The sequence below is a fragment of the Bufo gargarizans genome, chromosome 2 (genome assembly GCF_014858855.1).
Source record: "Bufo gargarizans isolate SCDJY-AF-19 chromosome 2, ASM1485885v1, whole genome shotgun sequence".
Lineage (NCBI taxonomy): Eukaryota > Metazoa > Chordata > Amphibia > Anura > Bufonidae > Bufo > Bufo gargarizans.
Genome location: NC_058081.1, coordinates 646,190,557 through 646,213,428, shown reverse-complemented (window position 1 = coordinate 646,213,428; position 22,872 = coordinate 646,190,557). Strand labels below are relative to the sequence as shown.

At 41.9% G+C, this 22,872-nt stretch overlaps 1 protein-coding gene across 3 annotated transcripts in view; it reads left to right on the top strand.

Annotated features, from left to right (window-relative positions):
• Positions 1 to 21,327, top strand: part of ERRFI1 (ERBB receptor feedback inhibitor 1) — a 29,521-nt gene extending 8,194 nt beyond the window's left edge. For all 3 annotated transcript variants that reach the window (XM_044282184.1, XM_044282183.1, XM_044282182.1), the window contains 3 exons: positions 14,544 to 14,739; positions 15,559 to 15,629; positions 16,268 to 21,327. In XM_044282184.1, coding sequence (XP_044138119.1) covers positions 14,624 to 14,739; positions 15,559 to 15,629; positions 16,268 to 17,433 — 1,353 coding nt within the window. In that variant the 5' untranslated portion in view covers positions 14,544 to 14,623 and the 3' untranslated portion in view covers positions 17,434 to 21,327. The remainder of the gene's footprint in view (positions 1 to 14,543; positions 14,740 to 15,558; positions 15,630 to 16,267) is intronic.
• Positions 21,328 to 22,872: the final 1,545 nt, after the last annotated feature.

The window sequence follows — 22,872 nt, the reverse complement described above, 5'->3', positions numbered from 1 at the left end:
ACAACCTGGCCTTCTTCAGATGTTGGGGGACTAGAGTTCCCAGCATGCCGCTGGCACCTATATACTACTACATATGGAGTATGTATATAGAGTGATTATAGGGATTAGGGTATATCCATAGAGAGACAATATGCAATACAATTCCACTAATCTGGAAAAACAGAAATTCTGGATTATGCCCTGGTGGGAAGAGGGCCTGCAGACAACGCATACCAACTACTCTGCCGCCGCAGTCCAGTGTCGGGATATGTGTGATGTAAAGATACAGGTAGCAGAACCCAATGAACGCCGCATATTTGCTTCACTACTCTATGGAGGCCGTTGTGCAAGGACAGCAATATGATCTGTAATGAATTCCAAATATCGGGTAGATTTAGGGCTGGAAGTGTCACTTTAAGGAGGTGTGTCACTGGCGAGAGGTGCACCTGCCACACAGGTATGACAGGAACGGTTGCGAGGCAACTGTCAGGGGTGAAGAAAGGTGAGGTTGGGTTTTTTTTTTTTTTACAGGCGACAACCCTGTTTATTTCAGGACGTATTCTAAAGTAATCAGCACTGCAAACATAGGACCTGGACTATGATCCTGCCCGGCGCTGTATACACACACTGATATTATGTACAGGTTCCCCTTATGTTAAGAGTCTGATGTCATTGGTTTAACCCACTGTGGTCATGACTGCACCCGCCAGCAAAATACCTGTCCAACTTTTAACTCCTGTGCGTGGCGGGAGTAGTAGTTAGAGAAATGTAAATCTAACTCTGTTTTTTTAGGTCCCATTTAGGACTGAGATTTTTTTATTTCCCCCCCCCCCCCCCCATTCTGACCGCTTATAAAATTGATAGCGGAGCCGTGTTCGCATGATAGGACTGGAACATAGGTTAGCCATAATGGTGACTCACTGATCATTATCTTGCTGGTGGTGGAGATTGTAAATGTGTCGTAATCTTGGAGGCTTGGACCTAGTCATGTTGTCATTGCTAATTTATTCATTCAGTAAATGGCATGCAAAGTGTTGAGGTTCTTAGTAGTTCTTAATAGTAGACCATCCTCGAGTACTTATCCAGAACGTCTTAAAACGCTACCTGTCTTCGAGCTGGTGCTTAATAGGGTAGTCCTCTAGTGATGTGTGAGATTGAATGAACTGAATAATGCAGTTGAAACTCATTGCTAGTATGCTCTAAAAGAGAAGGATTGGGTCCTTTGTGTGGTGGTGAGAGAATGGGCACTTGGTTGCCTACTGTAGGTGCTGCCATGCACCTAGTTCCTTCGATTTGTCCATCAGCTGATGGGCATGTGTTGCATCATCTTTGAGACGCGGGTAAATTTAAGTTTGGTTGAATGTTAAGACATCTACAATAACAAGTGGCAGAGGCATCTTCAAGTTTTCAGCTACTAATACTGTAGACCTGGAAGAATTTTTGAAGGTTCTGTGGAACTTCTGTCCCAGTATCTTCATTTCCTAAGAAAGTAGAGACTAATAGGCTTCATGTAAAATCCATAAACATCTGTGTATATCCATAACAACCCTCTTAGAAGGTCAGATCCTGGTTCTGAACCCAAATTGGTCTCCAATTAGGATATGTATTACAGGATCAAGACTCCACCAGTAGCACCTAAAAATGCGAGGCCACGGACTACTCACTATTACGTTACTTTCTGATTTAATTTTTGGTTGGATGTGGAGTTTCCATGAAGATTCTGGAAATAGATTAGATAGAACTATAATTTGCACATTTTATACTTTAGGTTTTTTCTTCTGCCATAACCCCAAAAATGAGTTTTTTTTATAAGTGAGATGCGATGAATGCACCTTAGAAATGTCCTGTAAGCGCAAGCAGTTGATGGCTCCTGGATGTGACTGATGGCTCCAGACTTGTACAATAGCCCTATTATTACCCCAGTAGTACTCCGCAGTCCCCTACAATCTGATCCCTATTAATTGTCACACAAGAGCTTACGATCACATTTCCTCCTGTTGCCATCACACAACAGAGCTTTTAAATATAAGCTATCACTTTGGTTTGAGACTAGTCAAGGAAACCCATCTGAACTTGATAAGACCATACAATCAACTTGCACATAGCAGCAGCCTGGTTGGATTCATACCAAGGGCACAACACTGTACTGGTGTGTTGGAATACTGTAAGCAGCGATTGCATAACCGCTGATAAATGAATGAAGATGATTCTTCTTCTGGCAAAAGCCAAGAAAATGTCAATTTCCATAGACGCAAAGAATTAATACCCTTCATGTACAGCAGCATAGCAAAATTGATACAGGAAGGAATGCTATATCAGAACGAGCCTCCTGCTACATTAGAGAACAGCAATGGGGTCTCTCATACCCCCTGTTATAAAAAAGAGCACTGTGTGGCCACCTTATGGCCTTTGTCACATAATAGTAGTGGGGTCCCATTAGCACCTGACACATAAAGTAACAGCAGAAACCTACAGGTCTCATACCAACAATTTTAACAGCCTCAAGAACTGCAATGGGGTCCCACATGCTCCCTACCACCAAAAGAGAATGTAATGTCCTACAGATTTCCTACTACTAGCCATGTTGAAAATGAAGTTGTGCGGACAACTCCTCATGTAATACTGTTAGACAGAGCGATGATATTGTATACATTTTATAGCGCCTATAGGTCCTACAGGTTGTTTCATGCCACCGCTGACTGATGGGCACAGCTGTAGTTTTTGGGTTCTGGGCCATTGACTTCCACCTCTGTTTCCCCATTTTGCCCTCGTGGCTCACCTGTATATTACTATAGTATGCCTGCTACATTAACTGCGTGCAAATAGGTCACATAACTCCGACCGCAAAAACAAGTTTGCAGGAGGATGCATGCATCATCGGAGTCTATTGTGTCATTGTTTTCTACCTTCACGTCCATTAGATTCAAATAGTCGAAATAACCCCTTGCTCATTCATTTAGTACAGTATTTCCTCCCCATTAGTCATAAAAATACTACAGCAAGTCCTGGGTGTGTTTAAACAGGGTGATATAGGTGAGCTAAAAATATGCTTTTAAGAGCTGCTCTATGGTGTATGAAACCTTCAGACCTCAAAGTCTCCAGGAAAAAAACGTGAATTAGAGGCAAAGATTTCTGCCAGTTTCCCAGCCCCTAGAATACAATGGACACATGAGCTGACAGACTGATGAAAGTGGGTGACGAGACCATGAATCAGTTTGCTGAATGGAGGGCAGATCATGAATCTGGGGAGGAAAGGATTTGCTTGCCTTGAATACATATACCACGGCTCTGGGTAAGATGTGGTGCCAGGCTATAGTCAGAATTGTATGTGAGGTGGGTGAAATTCTAAAGCCAAGTACATTGCGTTCCAAAAGAAAATGTCATGTTTTGACTTTTCAGCGACTTGAGGCTGCCAAGTGCCCCTGTCTGCAGAATAACAAAAAAGATGTGTTTTCCGATCTCCCAATGTCACTGTTTCTCTTTATTTTTGCTGTCCTTCCTGCACGCAGCCCCGAGTATCCGTCTTTTATCTCAGAACGGCTAAAGCTCAATGAAATTCCTGCTTGAATTGATCAAGTGCTGGGCAGACCCTCAAGAAAACATGAAGGAAAGTGGAGGAGTTGTTGGTGACAGAAATGAGAGCTGCCATCTGATTGGTCGCTGAGGACAACACTGGGCCCCTAAACCACTCAAAAGAAATGAAGGCCTTGTTACCCATAGCAACCAATCAGAGCTGGGCTGTACTGGAATAGTGAAACAGGAACTCTAGTTGCTATGGGAAAGATGACCGCCTTTCTTGCTTGTCCATAGCAACCAATCAAATTTATAGCTCATTTAAAGGTCCTGCCGCCTTTTTTTCCAATTTAACTAGACAGTTTGTTTGGGACAATACTACAAATCCTAGCTACTCAAGACCATAATATTCCATATCTACTGTTCCTCACCCTTGGCTTAACAAAGATTGAGCATGTTATGGAGGTCCCTCCAAGGCACCTCAAAACCTACCACGAGACTGACAGCTTCTATTTCTGTCTGCTAATATTGACCATATACAATTTATTTATTTTAATCCAGGGAATCTTAGTTTGGCAACTCTTTCCAATTTTCTGCTGCCTTCATCTCCAGTTCTCCCATTTAGTAATAATGAAACTAATGCAGAGTTGTAGGAACGGCAGCAAAGTGATATTTTTACAGGCATCTCAAACTCGCGGCCCTCCAGCTGTTGCAAAACTACAACTCCCAGCATGCCCGGACAGCCTACAGGTATCAGCCTACAGCAGGGCATTGTGGGAGTTGTAGTTTTACAACAGCTGGAGGGCCGCGAGTTTGAGATGCCTGGATTAGAAGATGGCACTGCTGAATCTTATCTATAAAGCTGTGTGTATGTCCGCTAAAGGAATCTGCACCGTTGCATTTACAATCATGAAATTTGGCACAGGTACATCAGGTGTCCGGGAAGGTTTTAGACCAGGTCTCGGCTCTCTTCGACGTACTGTTTCTGAGAGATTCCCAAAAATTGTATTAGCCCATAGAAGCGTGGTCACATGACCATTATCAGCCAATAGAATCTCGCAAGTCCTCCATCCTCCACATATAGTTTTACTCTAAGTTTCCATAACAACCCAGCCATTTTTCTTCACTGCTGTAGGAGAGCTTTAAAGGAAATCTGTCACCAGGATAATCGCTATTGAAGTAAAGCCATGGCCTAATAGCACTTAGTACCTTATTTCCAGATGTGTCTTTGTTCCAGCAATAGATGTTTTTATCCTCTGAAAATCCAGTAAGGTGCCCAGAGGGGCGTCACTCTTGCAGGAAGGAGCCCAAACTCGCCCCCTGCCACAATGTGTCCACCCTCAAAATACTTAAAACCCCGCCCCAGGTTCCACTAAGCCACACCCTGATCCGCCCCCTCCAACTCCTCAACCGACAGGGATAAAAAAAGAAGGTAAAAATCAACTTGTCAGCTGCAGAGGTGGGAGGGACAAATTCACCATTTGTCCCTGCAGCTCACACTCAGACAGTACAGTGCTGCTGTCTTAGAGTGAGCCTTTCAAATGGACACGCCACCGATCCAGTAAAGGCCACTGTTAAGGGGGCGGGCCCCTGTGGAGATTACTGTCAAGGGGGTGGTATGCTATAAAAAACACTGTTAAAGGGGACGGCTGCTGTAAAGGTCAAAGTTAAGGGGGTGGGCTGCTGTGGAGGTCCAATTTTAAGGGACGGGGAACTGTGGGGGGGTCAGTGTTAAGGGGGGGCTGTAGATGTCACTGTTTTAGTGCATAGTGTTTATCTTTTAACGACACACACAAACATTAAATGAAATGGATTAAATATACCCGAGCAAAGCCGGGTCCTTCAGCTAGTTTCATATAAAACTGAAAAAAGCCCAAAAAAAAAAAAGTGTCTTTTTGTAGAAACAAATATCTGGTTGGGGGCTTGTTCTGTATGTATTCCAAAATAACACATGATGGGGCATTTTGGTGGTTAGCGCCATCTGGGGCACACATAAAAATGAGGCTCTATTTGTAAACTGGAAGTGGGCACCCAGAAAAAAGGTGAATTCCTGGAGGCTTGTGGCTTTAGATCCATAAGTCTCAACCAGGGCAATTACTGTATGGAGTTCTTGGAGTGGTTTGGCTTGATTTCCACTAGGAACTAAGGTTTTCTGGTTTGTAACCCTTCTGGTTTTTTTATACGTTGATACTTGAGGAATCTTGTTTAGGATCAGGAATGAAGTGATCATTGTAAATCACTGGGCACTGCCATGGGGCTAACTGAGCCCCCACCAATGCCAGATTACCCAACCCTTATTCAATTTTGTCACTGTTTAGCACTATATAATGACTTATTGATTAATATGGCAACTGTATTCATATAACACCTCCCATTTACTGGTTACTAGTGAAGGACAGGATACAATACATTGTCATTCTAACAATATTACTCAACTTGTATAGATGAGCATATATTTTCTCCTTCTTTGTATTTGTGGGTTTCTGCCAAATATATTGTAAATGCATACATTTTTTTATTTATTTTTTAAAACCTGTTACCTTGTAACTGTGCTTAGTATTGTATTCCCTTCATATGCGAGTGTGCATTGCAGAATTGTGGTTTCCCCTTTAAGAACTGCCTGCAGTGAGATGACGCTTAAGAAGGGCAGTGCATGATAATGATATGTGTGTCACAGAATTGTGCTGCTCCTCCTTAAATTGACTACTGTCTTTCATTAATAATATGCCAGCGACCTAGGACAAGGTGATACCTTTTAATTATGGATCCTTCCCTTCATCGTGGCTATATGACGAAAGTAAGCTTAGGGGTGACCGTGTCTGGGGGGAAAAATGCAAGCTAAACATTTTGGTTTTTGCAATTTGTAACCATGTTTGAAGATTTATTGACATCATGTCCATGCAGGGTCTAGCTTTATGGAGCCCACCGCCGTCTGACGTATCGGTATGTCTTTCTAACCAATACAGTGACATGCACAGAAGATGAAGCCCCAAGCTTGATTGTTGCCACCTAAACCTGAAGTATCTGGTCTTAGTTTCCTCCCCCATACTGTTCCATGACCCTTGGCCCAACTACTTACCCCTGTGCCTGCTAAGAACACCTACAGGGCACTTTTCATTAGGAAAAATCCTTACAAATCACTCTCGCCCAGGTAGGCCAGTTCGCTCTGCACTAATGAGGACCAATTACCCCCGAAACAGCTGTCTGAAGATGGGGTACTGGCTTAGCTATAATCCTAAATTATGTCTCAAGGCCTGTTCAAAAGATTTAACATTAACTTATAGGATTGTCACCTTACATCTGGTGGCATTAGAGGCTCGGAAAGAGGGCTAATTTGCTAATGACACGATTCCTCTGAAGAGAGGACTCCTGCGCACACTGTAGCAAAGAGGGTCGACCAGGGCTGGGACCCCTGTTTCTATGTTATGTACACCCTTGGAGAAGAGAGAATCTAAAGTTGCCAAATGCTGTGATGAGATGGAATAAAGCTGTATCGTGGTATGACATGTATTCATTGTGGATATTGTGATTATTAAATACTTTTGTGTTAAAAAAGGCATAAAAGTATTGTAGCGGTGATACCTTTATTGGCTAACCCAAAAAATTCTGTTTGCAAGCTTTCAGAGCACAGAGGCTCCTTCGTCGCATACACGTGAATGACTGTGAGAAAGGCGGAACACGTATAAGATGTTACAGATATAGGGCCAGATTTATCACGACTCTGACAGCTCACTCCACTTTCACATATGGCATAAGTCAGTTTTAGCCAAGTCAGATTTATGACCGGCCCTTTAAGACTGTAATACATGTGGTTTGACTGTAGCAGTTTATCCGTCAGTAAGCAGCTTTACAAAAGTTGCGCGTCTTTATGAAAAAGTCGCATGTTCTATTAAAAAGTCTCATAAGATAAGCATGGTCCTCACTGGAGTGAAATTGCGCATTTTTTTGCGACTTTTTAAATAGTCGCAATAGTAAATCTGTCTAGAGATTAATTTAAATAAGAAAACACGCCCACTTTCAGAAAACTGGCGAGCGTAGTGCAGAGCCAATAAGTCGCTAATTTTTGCGCAGTCTAAGCGATTGCGCCAAAAATTTGCAACTTTTTCACTCCATTATTCTGACTTGAGCTAATGATAAATCTGGCCCATAGAAGTTACAATGTAAGAAGGGGGCGATGGGAATAAATAATTGGCAATTATTGCTGTATTAAACTATTACAGAAAATCTAAAAACAAAAATGTTGAAATTTGTTAGGTAAACGTCTCTACAATTGCTAATATCACGGAAAAGTGAGGCGCTAAAACTAATAAAACTTTATTAAAGCTATTACAAACAAGGGATTGTGTCAACCCGTATACACAGATACACACCCTGTAACAATTGTTTCAATGTTGCACTTTGTATTCGACCTCACAATCACAAGTTGAGTCGATACATTGGGCACCAAGTGTCTTGTGTGTATCTGTGTATACGTGTTAACACAATCCCTTGTTTTTAATAGCTTTAATAAAGTTTATTAGTTTTAGCGCCTCACTTTTCCGTGATATTACAGAAAATCTACAGTATTTATACTCCTTTTTTATTATCATCATATATGTTTTCCAGAGTGTTTCTACCTCCCCAATCCCTATAGTTACCAGTGGTGCCGTATTGTCTATTTACTACCATTGCACAACTGACACAAGCATCCTGCAACCCAATAGGCACTTCCATTCATGGCTCAGCTCCCGGCGTCCAAACCCATATTGATTGGCTGCCTTTGACATGGCGTATTTACGTTATTTGACCTGTACTATGCCGCAGGGGTTTCAGCGACCGGATAGTCTTCAGCAGCTACTCGTATTCGATCCCGCATTTCACACACGACCACCTAACTGAGATGTATTAACGCGTTTTTAGGGCTTTTATTTTGCTTCCCACGAATCTTCTCATGTTGATTTGTCAACAGTATATAATTACTTTGTATCCTCTCCCCCGCCCGCCCCTCTCTTTTCTTTCCTGTCCATGCAGCGTTCCCCACATTCATAATACCGGCCATTCACAATTCTCCGCAGAAACTCAAGGCAGGTCACCTCGTTTGACACAAAGGCTTCGTTTGTCTGTCATAGGCAAGGCTGGAGATGTTTCTCCCCCCTACGCTTGGAAGCAAGCAAAATTTTTAAAAGAGTAACAAAAATAATCTTTTTTTTTAGAGCAAGTATAAATATTTTAAGTGTTCATTAAAACTTTGGAATTCCACAGTGAATTTGGAGCAGACCCGAGTTACACAATCGCTGACAGATGAGCTTTACTGAGATCTGTGTACTGATTATGAGTGGGGGCCTCAAAGCAGTGGTGCAGGTGGGGGGTTGGGACACATCGAAGACCCATAAGGCCGCTGCTGGTACATGGCAACATATCTTTTTATGGAGAAAGGCCTATCGTATGAGGCTATGGGGACTGCTTAATACGACATAACATTAAAATATTATAGAATATATAATAAGACATAACATTAAAATATTATATAATATATAATAAGACATATCTTATATTGTCTTTCACTCTTTCATTTGATTGGGAGTAGCGACATGCATTATTACTTCAGTAGATAACAGTGGAACAGTGCCACCTAGTGGGCAAATGACAGTGTGGTGCAAAGTGTCTAATTGAATAAATATTTTCACAAAGTAAAAAATATAAAAAATCCCGGTATTGAGATCGAAACACAAATGCAGGTGTTCAAAAGTTGCAACCCGACTATTATTTCATGGGGGCACAGTGAAGGGGTAGGCTCAGTATGCAATAATACGATGTCTGTATGAACCTAACTAGCTACATAAAAGAATGTTTCATTTTAGTGTATACAGGTACAACACAAAAGCAAGACATTGGTGGTTAAAGGGATTGTCCGAGAATTTACTGTTGATCTATCCTTTAGGATAGCACATTAATATCTGACCAGGGGGTTCCTACTGCCGGCACCTTCCCTGATCAGCGGTTTGAAGAGGCCTTGGCTCTCCGGTGAGTGCTGCAGCCTCTTCTAGACCAGTGGCGTTGCGTTCATTGGTCACAGGGCCTATATGCAGCTCAGTCCTATTCGAATGAATGGGCCTGAGCAGCAATACCGAGCACAACCACTATACAATGTACGGCACTGTACTGGGTCAGCTTTAAGGAGGCCACAGCACTCCCCAAAACACCATGGCCTCTTCAAACAGCCTGAGGATAGGCCAACAATATAGTAAATCCTGGACAGCCCCTTTAAGTGTTAAACTCAAGTATAATCTTTGTGTAAGGTTCCAAGAGACTACAGCTATCCCACTGATTTGTCTTGTGACTGGTGGGACAAATAAGCATACTTGGGACCAAAAATATATTTGGTCCTTGTCTGCCAATCATGAGCAGCTTTTTAGCCAAGCATTGCACATAACTGTGGAGGGAGGGACTCTGTCTACAGTAGTAGTCTCCAGCCTGATGTGACCAGCTTTGAGCTCTAGAAGTGGCCTCCAACCTATTGCGCACACACCTAGGTCCTCATTAGGCCTTCTGCATCAGTGTTCCTCAACTCCAGTCCTCAGTGCCCACCTGCCGGTCACGATTTGAGAATACCCCCCCCCCCCCCCCCCCCAGCTATTGAACTACAACTCATGTGATTCCTAGCATCACTTACATTAGTGGTCTCCAACCTGATGTGACCTCTTTCTCCATATGTTTAAAAACTACATCAACCAGCATGTCTTTGGCCAACAGGACCTGCAAGAAGTTGTATTTTTACCACTGGTTTGAGAGCATGGGTCTAGACTTAAGGATCAGCGCACTCACCCATGTCTTTAGGCTTTCCTGATCTTCCAGCCAAGACTCTTCATGCTCACTAATGGACGTCTTCTAGACTTCCCGTGAGACCCGTCAGTTACTAGGCATTAAGCACTTACCAATACTTCTTATCTGACTTCCTTTCTTGGCTCATCTAAGTGCAGCTAGAACACTAATGCATGTCTGACTCATTTAAGGACTTTATTCTCCATTCACACATCTGTTTTTCTGTCCCGGTCTGAATATGGCGGTGGCGGGCTTTTTGCAGCAGACACTTCCATCCATGATGCGGCTTTTTTGTGTGTGTGGTAACCTGTGAGTACATAGCTGGGAATGTAAGTGACCACTTTGTCATCACAGTAAATTCCTGGTGTCTGGCTGTGCATAGCGGGGAGGAGTAGATGGAAAATCCTCCGTGTTTATATTGTTTTATTATATCCGGTGCTTTATAATCCACTTAGTATAAGGTATAGAAAGCGCAGCTTAGTGTAGACTTCCAGTAACATCTACCAGGATCTTCTGTGGATATCGCAGGATGCAGGAATGTGTAGTAGTATGGTTTCCCAGGTGATAAATATATTGGTGGGTAATACGGATCATATAACATGGGGCCGGTGTTGCTGGATCAACCAGCATACACCAGCCATGGACCACTAAGTGCTATGTTCCTTTCTTCAGACAATGAGGGGCGAACATGGATCTTCTAGGCCGTAGTGAATGCAGATCATCCAAAAAATGCCTTTTTATTGCCCCTAAGACTAGGGTTAGGTATGTGATTATACAAAATATATTAAGCGGCAGTACTGAAATCTACTGTGAGCTACCACAGAAGACCTGGACATTTATATTGGTCTCTCGAATGTTTCTGATAATAGAGATATTGCAGGGAATTGCTATAAAGTCATAATCCCTAATGTACAAGCAAAGCTTTGGTTTAGAAAATTGGGTACTGAAATAAATGTTTTTTTTTTTTTCTTCTGGAAAGAGAACCTTGTCCATGGACTGTCTGGTGCTGCAATAGCCGGGACAGCCCATGGGCAAGGGGGGGGGGGGGGCACTGTTTCAGGACCATATAGCCCCTTTAATTCATAACCTATGTGTACTCTCAAGGCTTTCCAAAGAGACTTCACCGGTTGGACTTTACAACCTACAATGTGAAACGTTAACGCTCCAGAGTTACACATTCCCATATTATAACACTGAAGACAAAATATTATTTCCTCCAGTCTTTACAGCAGCATGATGATTCATGCAGGCATGGACTCTGGTCAGCCTCCTAGACTAGGGAGGGGTGGACACATGTAATTTGGACTCGTTTCTCCTGAAAACAGGTTAGGTTACCAAACCTTTCCATCACCAAAAAGCCTGGTAGTAGGCTAGAACCTGCCGGGTTTAATAAGGTTAACAGGGACTTACACCTCAACAAAAAAAAAACATCTCCATGACATGTTGCCTATTGTCAAGCTTTGATCTGCTTTGGCAAGCTAAATGGCCATTACCGCATGGCCAATCTTTCTGTATATGCCGTATTCTGCCCCCTTTTTCAAGCTTGGTGATCAGCTTACCTAGCTTTCCCAGAGCTACGTGGCAGAAGAGGACCACTCAATGACTAGGGCTTTCACTTGAGACCTCCTTTAGAGCTAGAAGTGCACCTCCTAATGCAAGAATGCAATGTACACCATTATAGAGGCATGCAGTGACCCCATAGTAGTTTACAACACTATTTCCTAGAAGGAAAAATGTATCCAAAAACATCATGCCGTAATTGGGGCTGTAGGGATATGTTCGGTGTTTGCGCTGGCAGCTCTTTTGGCGCATACACTCATAGTAATTCACAAAGTGTGAACAGATCTTTCTATCTACTGGTTCTACATATAGAATGTTATCTTGAGCATCAGCTTCACCATTAGGATGATGAATAGAACATTTTGTGCTCAGGACTCTGTGCTTGTCACAAAAACAAACCATGGTCTTAGAAGCCCATACATGGAAGAAAACGCAGATGAAGTCTGATGCCAGCAGTCAAAACAAGAGACTTGATGATAAATGGTCAGAACCAATTATGCTTTCCATCAGAGTCTCCTAGAAACGCCTGTACACACTGGAACAGCACTCTGGTATTTTTAATGGCAATTCCCCTTCAAAATAAAAATCTGGCCTAATGCAGTGGATCAAGTGCAAACTTTTTTTTTGCATCTTCTAAAATGTCCAAATAAAGTATAAAAGTGAACCTCTGGGGCGATTTGTGCACACTATCTGGAGCAGGATATAATAGACAGAAGTTGAGCTCTTTGATTTATGCCTTGAAGCAAGTAAGGCTACTTTCACACTGGCTTTTTGGATTTCCGTTTGAGATCCATTCAGGGCTCTCACAATCTGTCCGAAACGGATCAGTTTTGCCCTAATGCAGGCATGCTCAACCTGCGGCCCTCCAGCTGTTGCAAAACTACAACTCCCAGCATGCCCAAACAGCCTACAGCTATCAGCCTACAGCAGAGCATTGTGGGAGTTGTAGTTTTACAACAGCTGGAGGGCCGCAGGTTGAGCATGCCTGCCCTAATGCATTCTGAATGGAAAAGGATCCGCTCAGAATGCATCAGTTTGCCTCCGATCAGTCTCCATTCCGCTCTGGAGGCGGACACCAAAACACTGCTGGAGCCAAACGGATCACTGACACAATCTGGCACAATAGAAAACGGATCCGTCCTCCATTGACTTTCAATGGTATTGAAGACGGATCCGTCTTGGCTATGTTAAAGATGATACAAACTGATCCGTTCTGAACGGATGCAGACGTTTGTATTATCTGAACGGATCCGTCTGTGCAGATCCATGACGGATCCGCCCCAAACGCTAGTGTGAAAGCAGCCTAAGGCTAGGACTACATGGCGACTTGCAGCAGGGCGATATAATATTGCAATGTCGTACTGCTACACAGCAACTAATGTGGTCACATTGGGGAAGCTTGGTAGCAGAATGAATGACCACTTTGCCCAATTAGTTTCATGTAACTTTAAAAAGCCTATTTTGAAATATTCTATTGAGGAACTCAAGAGTTAATAACAGGGGGTGGGGGTTCCTATTCTGAGGACCCCCCACCTATTGGACAGAGCATGGAGCAACTACAGTAACAAGAGTGTCTCATGCTCTGGAGGACCTATGACGTCAAGGGACTACAACAATGGGATTTCGATGAAAACTATGTAATGTTTAATTTCCCCTGTGGTGGTGCTATAGGGGAATGGAACACTTGCCGATCACTAGGGATCCCAGCAACAGGTTCCCCAATCTGCTGCCCTTTCTAACAAGCTACCACACAGCTTATTCAAAAGCATTTCAGTCCTTACCATGATGTCCTCAAAAGGAATAATAGCAATAATTTCACTGTCCAAGCATGGGATGTAACTTTAGGGGATACAGAGGTAGCAGTCGCTATCAAACCCTGGTGCCTGAGGAGGGCCGTTGTCCCCTTTTCCACATAAGTTCCCTGGTATTTTAAATGGCCTATTTTACCTTGGGTTCAAAGAGTTTCTAGAAACCATTTTGAATATATGACCCGTATGATACAAAAATTTCTAAGCAATGTATGTAAACGCTAAGCTTCATTTATTCATCTTGAATCAGATTGCTCTGTTTGGATGTTGTCTATCAGGTTGATGGACGGGGGAACAAGGTTGCATTCAGGAAGATGTAATGTTATGTAGCTGCCAAGATTGACCAGGAAAATTCAATCCTCCTCCAGTTCTGCTTCTTATTGAAGGGACTGGTTATACACAAATCTACAGCGGCCATCTGTTTGTCTAGCTGTGTTATGTCTAAATACTGAGTAGGTGTCTGACACACTTCAGATGTCTGTAGGGCTTGCAGAGCAGTTTGAGAACATATTGGACAGTGCTTCTTAATGTCCTCCAACAATGGGCCTCCTAATGTCCTCCATCTGTGGGCCATATCAGGTTGTTAACAACTGGAATTCAGATCCAGGCCATAGTGTATCTAATGTAGATCAGTAATATTCCTAGGCATGATCATCTTCATGAGAAATGTCCTTGGATGTGCAACCAGCTCTAATTATATGTAATTTAAGTGCCAGGCACTTCTTGATAATGAAGAATACTAGGCTTGTGTGACTTAGAAATCTGCATAAAATTGCATAAGTATGTTGGCGCGGTGATATCACACCCATCCTATATCCGCCATGTGTTTAGACTCTTATATCTTTGAATAATCATTTTCTTTTTCTTTTTTCTTTCTTGCAGTTAAAGGAATGACAGCTGCTCATAGATCCCATGTCTGGAGCTCTTTGTGAATAGCTGATGTATACAAGGAACAAGACACAATGACAACAGCTGGGCTTGCATCTCAAGACGTTTCATTGAAAAACAGCTTTATGCACAGTGCACAGGGTTTAATGTGCGGCAAATCATGTTGGGCAAATCATAACGAGTATGAAAAGTAAGTAATGGGATCTGATAACCTTCCACACATTAAAGCCAAATCTTCCAGTTAAAATCGGGTGTAATGTTCAGCCTAGGTAAAAAACAAACAAAAAACTGGGGTTGGGTGACCGAGTTTTTTTAGACTAGTCTTTGGTTCCTTCAAGGCTCTGATCATATTAGCATCATGGCGGCCATTCATAATGGCGTCATGACCACAATTCCAGTTTACATTTGAACGTATCGTGACTCATGTCTTTTACTTCTGATTGTGTCCAGTTGGTTTCCACAGTTTTTTTGTTTTTTTTTTAACTATAAAATACTGTTGGTGCCTTTTTTAAATCAAAATTTACCCAGTAAGAGAACATGTGCTGCTCAAAATTCTGTTACGGCATTTCTTAGTTATACCTACTTTTGTAAAGGCTAGGTAAAACCAGTATAGACACTATTTTAGCTCCCACAGGTGTTGTCAACCAGTATTCCTTGACCCTTAAAGGGGCTGTCTACAGGTTGTGTCTGTAATTGCATTCACCTAGTTGCAGCTGAGCTACAAGCGACCAGACACAACCTATAGACTAATCTTGTGCTATTCCTGAAAGAAACGACATAACTATTCTCTATAGCCACATAACATGGCAATTTTTCCATTCAAGACTAGATGACGGCTGTAATGGCATAAATGTGTGAATCGGACTATAGGCACTATCCATTTTAGAAGTTCTGTAGACAAGTTGGTTTCCCCTAAAGGGCTAGCTTACATGTATAATTGTGGCAGTATTAATATGGCCTATCATAATTTTAACTCTGGTGTTAATAATATTTTTTTTTTCTGTTGCAGTACATTCTATGGGATGGATTCTATGCCCTATGTTATAAAATCTTCTGCTCAACAGCAAACTTCCTCTATTGGTAAGTAGTGTCTTAGAAATCCAGGAAGTGTATTCAAAAATATATAGGCCTCTTATCTAGCTGTAGACAAAGTGAAAGTATTACTATAACTACCGTATTTTTCACCCTATAAGATGCTACTAAGTTTTAGAAGAGGAGAATAAAAAAAAAAAACTTTCATCAGATCTCGGCTCTGACCCCCTATTCAGACCTCAGATCAGAACTTAAGTTCTGCAATCAGAACTCAAATCATTCTCAGATCAGATGGGAAAAAAAAGATCAACTTACCTCTCCTGCTCCGGAAGACTGTGGCCGCTCCTCACATCCAGCTTTCTTCCTGCCGCGAGCTGTGCTGTGACCCAACGCGCAGTGTTCACTGCTTCCCAGTCCTCCTGTACTAATGAGCACTTCTGTAATGGAAGCGCTCATTAGTATTCGCCCCATAAGATGCACTGACATTCTCCCCCCCCCTCGGCCCCCCCTTTTATAGGGCAAATAATACAGTATCTTGAATCTTCTAAGACTCCTTTTATATAACATAATTTGCATATGGATTAGCTGTTCTGTAATTGAAGCCCATGCAACAATTCTCAATAATGTTAGCACATATTGCTTGTAGATGTAGACAAGACAGTAAATTTTATGGTTGTCTTTTCCAGGTCAACATTCTAGGTCGGCCACCGTGAATGGACATTGCTGCTCTGAAAACTGCATGAAGAAATCTAACTTTCTTCATCTTGGAATGCCTATCATAGAACATTCTACAAACTGTGAAGATGACCAAGTTGTTCCCTCCTTTAAGAAACTGTCAATGAATGGCGTGGTGGAAAGGACCCCTCCTTTAACGCCTGTCAAAAGTGGGCCACCACAATTTTATGCAATTCCTCCTAGTGATCGGAGCTCTAGGCCTTTACCACCTCTACCAATTTCGGAAGATCATTCTTTAGATGAGGCAGATAGTGAAGTTGAATTTATTACAAGTTCCGAGACTGACTTGCTCATACAAGATGGAAGACCTTTGGCATTTAAATATGGTGTTCCAAGCAGACGAAGCTTCAGGGGATGTGGGCAGATCAATTATGCCTATTTTGAGTCGGTATCTACACCCAAAAAAGCAGATGAAATCCCAACATGTCAAGAGAATGGATGTGTACAAAACTTAAAACCTCAGAAACCTGAACAGTGTCACAGGAGACTAAGAAGGTCCCATTCTGGGCCAGCTGGATCATATAATAAACCTACTATTCGGATACATGCAAACAGGACTTCTCCTAATTCAGATGACGACAAACCTGAAGTTCCACCTAGGATTCCAATACCCCCTAGGCCAATAAAGCCAGATTACAGAAGGTGGTCAGCAGAAGTTTCCTCAAACACATATAGTGATGAGGACCGACCTCCAAAGGTACCACCAAGGGAACCTTTGTCCAGGAGCAACTCTCGTACACCAAGCCCAAAGAGTCTGCCTTCATACCTCAATGGTGTAATGCCCCCAACTCAGAGTTTTGCACCAGACCCAAAATATGTTAGCAGTAAAGCTCTTCAAAGACAAAACAGTGAAGGCTCTACCAATAAGATCCCTTGTATTTTGCCTATTATAGAAAACGGAAAGAAGGCCAGTTCAACACATTATTATCTTTTACCAGAAAAGCCCCCATACCTTTATCGATATGAAAAGTATTTCACAGAATCTAAAGACGCTTGCTCTGAATCATGGTCTAGTGACAGTAGCCTATCTTCAGCTTCTACAAAGCCAGATGCCAAGGCTAAATTGGACAATAGCCATACCAAGCGTAAAAACTTTCAGGATGTAGTTTCTCTGTAACGTATGGAATGAGTAGGTCATTAGCATACTGCGGGATGTTACTTTATGCCTATATGGCTGGTTCAGAGGTAGGACAAACTGAACTAAAGAAACAAAGACTAAGGTTACTTTCTCAGTTCTAAGTGATCCTTTCCATTTGCCATGAAGCAAAAACTGAACACCTATGGAGTCTATGAATGATCTCCTTATTAAAATGTGAGGTATAATTTTGTAATTGTGTCAATGTGATGGGTGGGCGAGGCCTTAGTCACTGCTGAACAGTCCTGTACTGTAGACCATAGTAAAAAAAGTTTGAGCAGTTACATTTGAGAAGATGACCTTGTGACTGTCTACTGCTGATATTGTATGAAAATTGAATGGTTTTAGGAAGAATAGTGCAGTATTTGTGTATCCTACTTTTTACCTTCCTCAAAAGTTTGCCTCTTAACTTCTGGACTTAAACATAGGCTGAAGCGCAACAAGCTGCTAGCTGTGTGTTCTGTTAGATTAGGACACCTTTTTCATTTTATTGATTTCTAGATAGTAAAAAAAAAAGCACAAACAAATGTAATTTCTGAGATGTTCTGAATGAGAAATCTTCCTATTGACTTGTCAACCAAGCTAAAGGTAGTGGAGGCAACCAATTTGAGATGGGGTTGTCCATACCAACCTCTAGTGGGACCAAAACCGTCAGTAAAACCTATGACGCCACTAAGGTCCACTGAGTGCCTTGTGTGTCTGTCACTGGTTTTCATGGGCTAGATTCTCAAGGCAAGTGATTGACAAAATGGCTGCCTCTACTATGTAGAATGACTGGAACGAATAACCTTTGTTCATATACTTGGATTCATTTTGTCAGATTGTGCTTTGCCTTCCTCTTATGTTCCAAAGAGTGAAATGAAGAAAACCCAGTGTTCTTTGTAGTTCTAGTGAAGTGTTTTATTCTAGATTGCCAGTAAGTTCTTTCTGTTTGTTCTTTTTCACTTTTCTAATATATTAATAGATCTGAAGCACGAGCTGGCCTTGTGTTAATGCTATCTATTCAGTATTTTTAATTTTTTTTTCCTTGTGCGTTGAATAAATCTATAACAAATATCCTAATAGGTAGTACATGGCACAATCGCTCTGCAGGAAGTTATGCACAAACTTACCGGGAGTGAGTGACATGGCATCAAACTTTTTGCCAAGGTCAATAGAGGAGTCAGAGTGCGTGGTAGTATGTACAGTCTGTGTGTACACATGTATGGATTTTTTATTTTTTTTTCCTGATCCGAAGGACTCTTTGTTTCAGACAAGCGGAGAGCTAAAAATTGTATGAGCATATAATTGATATGTTGTGTAGAGGACAGAAAACAAATTTACCATTGAGCAGGCCAATGGCACTCGTCAACAATGCTTTACATCAGGTGTGCCATACAGGGTGTCCAATTGAGGTCCAATGAACAAGTCTGGAAAACGGACTACTGTATTTTGGTTCTGATTTATTACACTGGGCTATAATTTCAACAGCGCAGGCCCCTGGTAATGGCTTGGTGAGCTACAAACTGTGACAACTGAAATGTGCCCATTATAGTTGTCACTTTTCATCCCGCTCCATCCCCCAGATACACAGCATTGATTAGGAATTAAGTTCTCCGAACCTGGGCAGAAAACTCATCCGAGTTCCAAAAATATTCCTTACCAAACAGCATTGGAGTCCTGATTTGGGGCAGTGAAAAGGCAATTGGGTTTTTCATTTATCTTCAACGGGCCCCTAATGCTATGTATCATAATTCTTAATTATTGACAGTCTTCCAAAGCTTAGCTAAAAAGTATATTTCAGTTAGAAGAACATGACATACATCTCTTGCCTTTTTTTTTTTTTTTTTTTTTCCAGCACCTGAAAATTTTAGTTTGGCCAAAAGTAATGTTAAAGAGGTTCTCCATGTTACAAGTTTCAGCAGCCCACTCCCTCCCTGGTCAACCTGTGGGGGGGGGGGGGGGGAGGGAAGTATACTTACCTGCTTCCTGCCACTCAGTTGAAGCTCCTTCAGTTCTCTGCTCTTCGTTTCTTTTCTTTTCAGCTTCCACAGTGGACGGGGGTCACTTGTGCCGCTGCAGCCAATGACTGCCAATAGTGAGGACATGCCTGCCCAAGTTGCATGTGACCCAGAGTTATGTCATTTGGAAGACACATCACTCCTGTGTCAAGTCGGCTGCAGTGGCATTCGTGACCTTCATTAACTCAAAGTTGACAAGCAGGGAATCGGAGTGTTTCAAACCGAACGCCGGGGAGCAGGTACTTAATCTTCCGTCTATTAATCCACTGAGGAAGGGGGCTGCTAAAAATTGATTCAAATCTGGACATCCACTTTAAAGTTCAGCTAAACCTTTTACATGCACAAGAGGCAGCCATCTTGACTTATTATTCAATTAGCTATTACCAAGATTAAGAAATCTATTCTAGTCACACAGAACCAGTGATATCACTGAGGCACCTCATTGCTGGTCCTAAGTGAAGTAGGCAGCATTTCGGAGTAAATCAACCTGTCCAGACAGCAGAGTGATCCATATACATGGACCTGAAGGCGATATGATTGAGTACTGGTACTGAAGAAACCTAAAGAACCAGATAAAAAGTTGCATGTAGTTATCTTGTCGTATAACATTGTTCAGACAAAATCTTCTCATGCCAAGACAAACACAAGGGTAAGCAGAAAGACACAAGCCAAAATGTTGCTGCCTGTGAATAATTGTTATGGTGAAATAAAACCTAGAAGTTAGCTGGAAGCTCTGACGCCTCACATTTCCTCAATTCTGCATATTGGTGGCCAAGTGGAAGACCACATTGAGTTTAGCACGGAAGATTACAACTGGTGCATGGGGCTGAAATGCTTCACAATGAAGTAGTGGTGTATTTTGCTTCTATTTAACAGAGCTGCATTAAGAGGTGACCATCATGTGGTGACCACTAGTAGGTCCATATACTCTAGACATTCTAAGGCGGCCAGCGAAGTTTAGGTACCCTCAAGCTCTTCATTTCTGAACTGGCTACCTATGGTATAGCCAACGTGTTCCATTTAAGGGGAACTTAGACCTAGGCCAAGATACCCAGCAGTAACTGACATATACCAGGAGTATTAATTCAGAAACCACAGTAGGACAGTGGATTATCTTCCCTCAGGCTACCAGAAGATTTATGTTTGTGCCTTTTTTTTTTTTTTTTTTTTTTTTTTTATACGTAAAGATTCTTAACTCATCTATTTTAAAGGCTTGTTTTCCATAATTTTTAAATGTTTAGCAAAAACTGAGATGTGTTAGCAGTTTTCAATGTCAATCTTATACAGGGATAGGCATGCTCCAAGTCTAAAATGGTGCAACACCCTCTCCCAAGGGCAGAAGGAGTTGTGTCCCTATGAGCGCTTTTTGATAGACTTCCCTGTTTTTAGAATGTTAATAAAGGAAAGGAGGTGCTGCTGGGGAAAAAAAAAAAGATACAACACTGTTGGGAAGGTTTATAAAAGCTAGGGCGAGACTGAACAGTGGTGTTGCTCATAGCAACCAATTGGATGACAACTGATTTGTCCACAAGGGACAATGAAAGCAGTAACCTGATTGGCTGCTGAGGGTAACACCCCCGACTTAGTTTTGCACTAGTGTTTATATATCGGCCCCTGTATCTGCCTCTTCATAATCCAGTGATACACATGCTGTTTACAGTTAGAAACTGATGTATAATTAACTATTTAAGTTACATTTTTTTTTTTTTAAATACAGACTAAATGAAGGTATAAATATTAGCATAAAATGCACTGATATTCCGGCATATGTACAGTATTTGACAAAGAATGATTCTGTTCATTTTGTTATTTTTGGATAATACTGTGTGTTATCATGTCTTTGAAATTAATAAAGCTATAATATACTTATTTATGACATTGCTTATGATGCCACTTTATTATTGACAGTTGGAGGCTCCATTGTAGATTCCACTAAAAAGCTGAAAAAATTGCGCACCATACAACATTATTTTATCAGAAGCCATTGGGGACCATCAGCTGTTGTAAACCCATCCTTAGAAAGGGTGGAAAGGAACAACTCCTACCAAAGCGTAGAAATTATGACACTCTAACATGTTCCAAATGATCCGTTTTGTTCTCAACTTTAAGGCCCCTTTCACACGAGCGTGACTGATTAGGTCCGGATGCGTTCAGGGTGCATTTAGTGAAAATCGCACCATTTTGCAAGTGTTGTCTGCGATTGCGTTCAGTTTTTATCACGCGAGTGCAATGCGTTTTGATGCCTTTTTTTTCACGCGTGTGATAAAAAGCTGAAGGTTTACAAACAACATCTCTTGGCAACCATCAGTGAAAAACGCATTGCATCCGCACTTGCTTCTGGTTGCAAGGCATTTTTGCTGAAGCCCGATTCACTTCTATGGGGCTGCATGAAAAACGCAGAATATAGAACATGCTGCATTTTTCAAGCAACGTAGAACTGATGCGTGAAAAAAATAAAATAAAAAAAACACATACACAGACCCATTGAAATGAATGGGTCAGGATTCAGTGCGGGTGCTATGCGTTCACGTTACGCATTGCACCCGTGCAGAAAACTCACTCGTGTGCAAGGGGCCTAAGGGCCCCTTGCAGACGAGCATGTCCAGATGCGTTGCGTCTGCGATCAGGGAAAATCGTGCGAGTAGGTACACAATTACAGTCAGTTTTGACTGCGATTGCGTTCCGATGTTCAGTTCAGTTCCAATGCGTTTTGCACGCGCGTGATAAAAAAACTGAATGTGGTACCCAGCCCCGAACCTGGATTTCTTAACTGACGTTCAGGTTTGGGTTAGGTGTCCTGTAGATTTTATTGTTTTCCCTTATAACATAGTTATAAGAGAAAATAGCATTCTCAATACAGAATACTTGCTAAAATGTCGATTGAGGTGTTAAAAATTAACTCTCCTCATCCACTTGTTCGCGCAGCCGGCATCCTCCTTCTTCTTTCAGGACCCGCAAAAGGACCTTTGACGTAATCGCGCTCACCACATGTGGTGAGTGCAGTGACGTCAGTGCAGGTCCTGCTGAATGAAGATAGAAAATTTCTATCTTCATTCAGCAGGACCTGTGCTGACGTCACCGCACTCACCACATGGTGAGCGCAATTACGTCAAAGGTCCTGAAAGAAGAATATGCCGGCTGCGCGAACAGGATGAGGTGAGTTAATAATTTATTTTTTTAACCCCCTAAATCCATATTTTAGTAAGTATTCTGTATTAAGAATGCTATTATTTTCCCTTATAACCATGTTATAAGGGAAAATAATACAGTGAGTTGACTTATCAATTTAATTGCATCCTCTCCTAGCAACCATGCGTGAAAATTGCACTTGCTTGCGGACGCTATGCGATTTTCACGAAGACCCATTCATTTCTATGGGGCCGGTGTTGCGTGAAAAACACATAATAATATAGAATATGCT